The following is a 7,500-nucleotide window of genomic DNA, read 5'->3' as shown; positions in this document are numbered from 1 at the left end:
TCTGTGTCTGTGTTTGCGTCTGTGCCTGTGTTTGTGTCTGTGTCTGTCTGTCTGTCTGTGTGAGGGAGGGACAGATTCTCTTTTACCATTATTAACAGTTTATAATCATGCTTAATATACGTATAAATACGAATTAAGATAATGGTTCGAAGCTTAAACAAGATCAAACGATCATAGTAATGTTTTTAGGTAATTTTATTTCGAATAAAATAGAACATATATCTAACTAGCTGTCAACTGAGATTGATTGATTGATTCAGATAGAGAGGGGGAGAGAGAGAGAGAGAGAGAGAGAGAGAGAGAGAGAGAGAGAGAGAGAGAGAGAGAGAGAGAGAGAGAGAGAGAGAGAGGAGAGGAGAGGGGGAGGGGGGGGGGGGGAGAGAGAGAAAAGTCTGAAACATTAAACAAAAACTTTCTTTCAACATGAAGCACGAAACTAAAATAACTAGAAATTAACGAGGTTACATATGTATTAGCTAAAGCTGTAAAAAAAAATATTTCTTTGTTTAATCAGTTAGGAACGAATGGACTGGAAAGAGAGAAAGACAGAAGAGAAAGAGAAAGAGAGACGGAAAGAGAGAGAGAGATACACCAAAAGTTTCGACAAATCTGCGCCCAAACTCAGGGACTGCGTAGGACAACCTCGAAGGCGGCTCACGCAGGCAGGTTGACGCCGTGTTGAAGAGCCAGGTCCCGCAGGGCGTGATACCGAGTCTGCAGAGCCATGGCTTTCAGCGTGTAATGTTCCCGCACTCGGTGGACTTCGAGTCTCCGGACGTCTTCGAGGCAAAACTGAGGGGAAAGGGAAGGGGAAAGGATGTAAACACGGCAAAAGCTAAAGGAGATGGGGTATTTATAAAAAGAGGGAGTAAATGTATGTGTATATACTCTTGTTACCTTACTCGCTATGTCGCCCGATGTCTTCGAGGCACAGCTAAAGGGAAAGGGGGTTTTAAAAGGCGAAGGTGAGGGATATAAACACGAACGAAGCTGCAGGATATGGGGATCTAGAAAAGTGGAAATTGAAAGTGGGAAGATAAAAATACAGTTTTGTTACCCCACTTCCTATGTACTAGACGCATGTATCAAGGTGTCTTCAAGGGCACGTCTGAAGAGGAAAGGAATTTAAGAATGAGGAGAATGTCCGCGTTGGATGAACAATAAACCTACCAACAATCTGAGTATGTTCAGACAGGAGCAGCTCGGACAGGGTGTACTGACGAACAGAACAGAACGGCTAGTACCAAGATTCAGGTGTGTCTAACTAAACCAAGGTAGGTAGAGGTAGGCAGGTTTGCATATATTTCTACTTTGAGCCTAGTAATATCGCAGCTCCCACTGCTTGAGATGCGATATGCCTATTATTCAATGCATTAACTATACAGACGCACATTACAGGAAGAAAAAACACGTTTATTCACCCAATATTCTACATATTTAATCTGAATAATATAAAACCTGACGTTTCTCGACGTTTTCTGGCTGAATGTAAAGGGGACTAAGAAAAGACTAGGAAAAAAGAAAGAATACATTACTGTTAACTCTACTCGGTACATCTTACATACGAATGATATAGAAAAGCTCTCCTAATATCTTCGAGGCACATCTTGAAGGGCAAGAGAATTTATTCCTACCCCGTTTGTGCATATCATGGAAACCAATCTTTGGACGCCTTTTAAGTCACAGCTAACGGAGTGAAAAGATTAAAAAAAAATAATTAAGTGAAAAAAAAATCAGTAAATCGATGAATAAATGAAGAAACAAAGAAATGAAATGAAATAGAATAACATAAAAATACACCGTCGACATGTAACACTTTTTTGTTAAAGATATCCACATTCTCTACTCACCCTCGGCTGACGACAGCTCTGCCGGACGTACAACCCGCCTGCCTCCGTGAGATGCAAAGGGGGTAGTGGGGGAGCTTCGGGGTACAAAGGGTTCCTCTCCACGCTGGAAGGATGGTTGTGTGGGTTCCATGGGCGAATGTGCACTTCCACCACGAAGAGCAAGGGCAACCTTCCCTGGAAAGACAAAGACCACTGTCATTAAGTTGGCGAATCAGCACCAGATTTGAATAGTGTGTGGTCAGCAGGCTTTATAAAGTTCACCCTTGCTACGTGATGGTTCGAGATTGTAAATACACCAATGCTGTGAGTGGAACATATGATTTGGAATCATTTAGTACATGTTGTTAGTTAAGAAGAGCATTGTATGCGGAGTTTATAAATAATGCCGATGTTAATGGGTGTTTAAAATGATTATTGCTATAATCTCCTTATATCTAAAATGTTAATAGACGATAACACTTCTACAGTTCATTTGATTATGAATATTTTACCTAAAAAAAAGGATTTCCTGAAAGAGAGTTTGATTAAGAGATTACTAGAGACAGACAGACAGACAGAGAGAGAGAGAGAGAGAGAGAGAGAGAGAGAGAGAGAGAGAGAGAGAGAGAGAGAGAGAGAGAGAGAGAGAGAGAGAGAGAGAGAGAGAGAGAGAGAGAGAGAGAGAGAGAGAGAGAGAGAGAGACAGAGACAGAGAGAGAGGCAGAGGCAGAGGCAGAGGCAGAGGCAGAGGCAGAGGCAGAGGCAGAGGCAGAGGCAGAGACAGAGGCAGAGGCAGAGACAGAGACAGAGAGAGAACACTCACAAGAGCCCGCAGAGCAGAGGCGTCCATATCACACCAGCAATAGTTGGGTTGGGCTACGTGGTGAGCCTGCCTACGCCGTTGCTCGTCCACTCTTCTGTTAGAATGAGAGTGAGTTTTAATGCAAAGTGACTGGTCTGTTTTCCAGTGCACATACTAGTATGCAGACTGCATGGTTATAGACTAATGTAGGCATTTTTTTTCCTTTTTTATACTGTAGATGTATGCATATATGTGTTTTGGCTATAGAAGTGTGCATACTTATATATAGAAGTACACATACACGTTCTTTGTCTATATAAGTATACATACATGTTCTTTGGATATGGACATGTGGGTATAAATGTATGCATACATGTTCTTTGGATATAGAAGTATGTATACATGTACGACACAAAATTAGATACTAGACTAACGCACTCTTCCTGGAGTTTGAAGGATCCCTGGGTGGTCTTGGAGGAAGCCACAGGCACGAAATTAACGTAGTATCGAGATTCGGGTACGGGGGGCGTGTACTTGCTCAGCGTCCACCTGAGAGACACCTCTACGTGGTCGCGCTGGTACCTAGGTCGAGGGTCAGAGGTCGTAGGGCGAGGCGTGGAGAGAGAGAGGGAGGGAGGGGGGGGGGGGCAGGGAAGTCTATTTAATACAGCAGCGACAGTGTAGATGTATTTCATATAGGCATGGCACTCCTCGTTGGATTTATTTCTTACTTAGACCTAGACTGTATTTTTTCTGCACTTCGGTACTGTATTCCTATTCGAAAAAAAGACTGAAGCAAGAATATACAACGTTACCTAGTTAGACCCACGCCTTTCACCAGGCCGTCGTCAGACACTCCGAGATAAACCGTGCCTCCATGACCTGAATTCAACATGGCTGATATAGCTCTGAAGAAAGAATTAAGATTAGTAAATGAATAAACACCATACATGAGTAAAAACTTCAATAAAATCTGTGATATGGACTGCCCTGTATGGAGAATACGTACATGGAAACAGCATTGCGTGTGCGGTCTGTCGTTCCGTTAGAATTCAAACACAGGTTGTGGATGTCGTGGATGGAAATGCTGCGGTGCCCTTTGAACTCGTGGCACAGGTCTTCTTCTACGTTCATTTGCTGACCTAAGACATAATAGCGATCCGCTTCGTCTCCCTTGGGCCGCAGTCCCTCGTCTCTTCTTTTAGTCTCTTTGTCTTGTGATGATGTCTCCGTTCCCGGTACTCGCATCCCGTTTTCTGTTGACTCCACCTCGTTTCCAGGTAGCTCTGCCCTGCGTTCCGGTGACTCATTCATTTTCTTCTGCCACTCCACGCCTTTTAAAAGAGGTTCTGTTTCATGTGCTTTGGGCGCCATTCCTTCGTCAAGTAAATTCAATTCCTTCTTACAGGATTCTGACCTTTCTTCCGGTGGCTTCACCACTTTCTCAATAGACTCCATCCCTTCTTCTGATGAATTCAATTTCTTTTTGCAGGATTCTAATCTTTCTTCCATTGGATTCATCTCTTTCTCTTTCACTATTGATTCCTTTCTTTTGTCTTGTAACTCCACCCCTTTCTCTTTTATCTCTACCCTTACTTTGAGTGACTCCACCCCTTGCTCAAGTAAATCTACCTCTTGTTCAAGTGACTCCACCCCTTGTCCATGTGACTCCGCCCCTTGTTCAAATGACTCCGCCCCTTGTTCATGTAACTCCGCCCCTGGTACATATGACTCCACCCCTTGTTCAAATGACTCCGCCCCTTGTTTAAGTAACTCCGCCCCTTGTTCAAGTGACTCCGCCCCATCCTCTTCGCATAAGTCTTTCTTTTCTCGAGAACCGTCCTTCTCATCCAGTTTGCTGTCTACTGGACTTCCTAGTCCTTTCCTTCCTGTGATGGCTGCCTGTATGTAGAGGAGAGTAAACATAACTGGATTTTATTAATGATACTGAACCAATGGCAAAGATAAACGTAAAAAAATATGCATATGTTTCTACATATTCTCCAGTATGTTTCATCTTTTATTTGTAAAAATGAGAATGCAATTCACACATTATCATTTAACACTGCATGCATAACGGGACGGTGTCTAATACATAAACGTGAACAACTGAAAGAAATATAAAGCTTGCATAATTACACCCAGATTATAACGTGTGCTGTGTAAAGAGTCCCCGAATCTAGCTTTAGTTAGAGTTATTTTATGTATGCATGTGGTGTCGAAAAGTACTCGTCGCAATTTTTTAACTTAAAATCACAAGCGAATACATTGATCGACCCAGACCTCTGGCATCCTCATTATCCTTATACGTTCATGTCTCTCTGTTGCTTTATTGTATTGTTGACTTATTTTTTATGTTGCATCATTTTTCCTTTTTTTCCAGATCTTTGCACTTGGCTTCTGCTGTATAAGATTTCGGTTTTCCTAAAAGAGTTTTGAAGGAAGAGCTGCATTGGAATTAATTTAGTGTTTGACAAGTGATCGGGGTTTTGTTTTCTTTAATTTAAAATATTTATTTTTTTAATTGTTGAAGTTATCTGTCCAGCGTAGAAGGAAAAAGACTATTACCTATAAAGATCAAAGAAAGGATAGCACAACTAGAATGGCATGTAACATTCGGGGAATCATTTTGACATGAGATATGGAGATGAAAATTCAAACACCAGCCATGGTTAAGTGATGAAACCGAATGTTTCTTCTCCTACGGGTAATCTTCAGCGAAAGTCTTTTTATTGGCTACGATCTTACTAGTGAAGGTGAAGGAAAGGTTTCCTATCTTCTGATGATCCTTATCATCAATTTATCAGCAGTTTCGATTATCTATTTTACTTATATAATAATTAGATTCGCTGTATTCACCGGGCTAACAAAACCGAGGGCCTAATGTCTCTTGTAAGTGAAAATCTGGACGAGAATTCATGAAGAAGCATGGCAATCGTAAACCATTTTCGACATCACTTAACCTACTCTTTTCATTACTCTGGCTTTTATTCCCACATCCTCAATTATAGAACAACTATGGAAGTGTGTATAAGTTAACCTTTTTCTGCAAACCAAAGGGAACTAAAGCTGTGTTGTCTGAACTTTCAATTCCAAAGTACTTAATGATCCGATTATATCCCTAGGACACCCACGTTTAGGGTTCAGATGTCACCAATGTGGGTCCTTCGTTCTGGCAGTGTCATCCTTGCCTGATCGGATGCCCTTCCTATCATCAACCATGGACAGTTATACGTTTAAGCATATGCATACTCCCTAAACCAGGCGTTAATGTTTTGTAAATCTGGGAGTTGCGAATATGCTTAGTATACATCGGCTAATGTATACTAGTAGAAAGCAACAGGGAAACACAACCTCAGTTCAAGAGAGTACAACATAAAAAATGTAGATCCTACGTGGCTTCGGTAGCTAGCTAATGTAATATGAAACAAAAACATGTAACTAATGTTATTTAGTATTTTGGACGATCTTTGTTGCAGCACGAGATTTTAAAGCTGATATATTGACACCAAGGCATAACTTTTCCCCAATATAACAGATTCCACGTTAGAAACTCATAATGTTTCAATCCTTCTGATGAACGACAAATGATTCCGTGGCAGTGGATGGAAGTTGGTAGGTTATTTCCAGAAATGAAGAGGTACGTAGGATGGAGAGGAGGATAGCAATATGGGATAAACTGATTCACTTGTGATGCATGTGTAGTGGATCTCTGAATATCAACTTGTTCATTGTGAGCTTCTGTCACCCCTTTTATGTTCATTTTGGTTTTGCTATGAACCCATGTACCCCCATCAGGATTTCTCAGGTCACAGGTTTTGTTTTGGTTTCGTAAGTGAACCTATAGGCTCTTTCACCCGATCATAAGCCGTTGCCTAAACAACCGGCCAATTAGCAGATGGGAAAATTCACTGGTTCTGAAACGGGCCATAGAATTCCAAATTCTTTTTAAGATATGGACAGGGGGAAAAAACACGTCCTGTTGAATACTGTGCCGCAATGATCATGGCAACCATGAGCAGCGTTCACCATGCACGACACATTAGAAAGCACGGTTGCATGGCGGACTTTTAAAAAATCGATGCATCTTTTATGCATGATTCTGCAAGCCTGATATTCGGTCCCGAGAGACGTTTTTATTGTGCATGTTTCATTTGATAAGGATCATGCGTTATTACTAGCACTCATGCGTAATACCAGGAAAATATATGTGACGACTGAATCACAAACGGCGATTGACACTTCCAAGCTATGATGCTAAGGAGTTGCGTGTAATAAATAACAATCGAATATGAACAACTCATTTATAAAAAATCTTATACAACAAGAAAAAAAGGAGTTGCGTGTAAAAACCGATAATCCCGTATGAACAATGGTAATCAAATCTGACAGCTTAGAACCATTTAAGATGGTCGAGAATGACACTCATAACAATCAGAACAATCTTTGAGACTTGGACATTGGTGTGATGATTGAACAATATCGATGATTCATCATTAACCGATGACTTTGAGACATGTATCTTTGAAGCTTAATTAATACGAGTACATGACAACACGATAAACAAATGATCTATCTAATTGAAACTACATGTTATGAGAATGGCCCTTGTAATGATTGACTAAATCTGCCGTTTTCCAGTTAAGATTTCAGTGTGATGAATCATGCGAATCCAAAACAAGAAACAGCTGATTCAACCTTGTCACCAGTTCTCCAAACAAGCGCTTTCCTTAAACAAGAAACACTCAAACACTTCATAATAACTTACTTGCATCTCCTGTCCGCCGTCCGTCCGCGTGGGTTCCCGTCTCTGTCGTTTGTGTTCGGTGGAGAGATAAGCCGGTTTGATAATACAGATACCAGGATAAG

General features: G+C 41.2%; 1 protein-coding gene across 1 annotated transcript; it reads right to left on the bottom strand.

The window, feature by feature from the left end:
* Nucleotides 1-356: 356 nt before the first annotated feature.
* On the bottom strand, nt 357-7,487 carry LOC122258315 (uncharacterized). The gene is made up of 7 exons (XM_086547009.1): nt 7,400-7,487; nt 3,641-4,533; nt 3,451-3,539; nt 3,070-3,217; nt 2,653-2,746; nt 1,851-2,024; nt 357-792 (listed from the first exon to the last, which is right to left on the bottom strand). Exons 1-7 carry the CDS (start codon nt 7,403-7,405, stop codon nt 655-657), a joined length of 1,542 nt encoding a protein of 513 aa, XP_086403135.1. The 5' UTR covers nt 7,406-7,487; the 3' UTR covers nt 357-654.
* Between the last annotated feature and the right edge of the window lie 13 nt (nt 7,488-7,500).

The sequence above is a fragment of the Penaeus japonicus genome, unplaced genomic scaffold (assembly GCF_977035675.1).
Source record: "Penaeus japonicus unplaced genomic scaffold, GWHDUDI00000001_assembly GWHDUDI00000002, whole genome shotgun sequence".
Taxonomy (NCBI): domain Eukaryota; kingdom Metazoa; phylum Arthropoda; class Malacostraca; order Decapoda; family Penaeidae; genus Penaeus; species Penaeus japonicus.
The sequence above is the reverse complement of the archived record's forward strand: the minus strand, read 5'-3'. Positions and strand labels throughout refer to the sequence as shown.

What these genes read in the sequence shown, in the direction of transcription:
- LOC122258315 (XM_086547009.1), bottom strand. An exon ending in ACACGCAATGCTGTTTCCAT is followed by an intron (nt 3,540 to 3,640) that starts GTACGTATTCTC and finishes TTCTTTCTTCAG; the next exon opens with AGCTATATCAGCCATGTTGA. An exon ending in GGTGAAAGGCGTGGGTCTAA is followed by an intron (nt 3,218 to 3,450) that starts CTAGGTAACGTT and finishes CTGACCCTCGAC; the next exon opens with CTAGGTACCAGCGCGACCAC.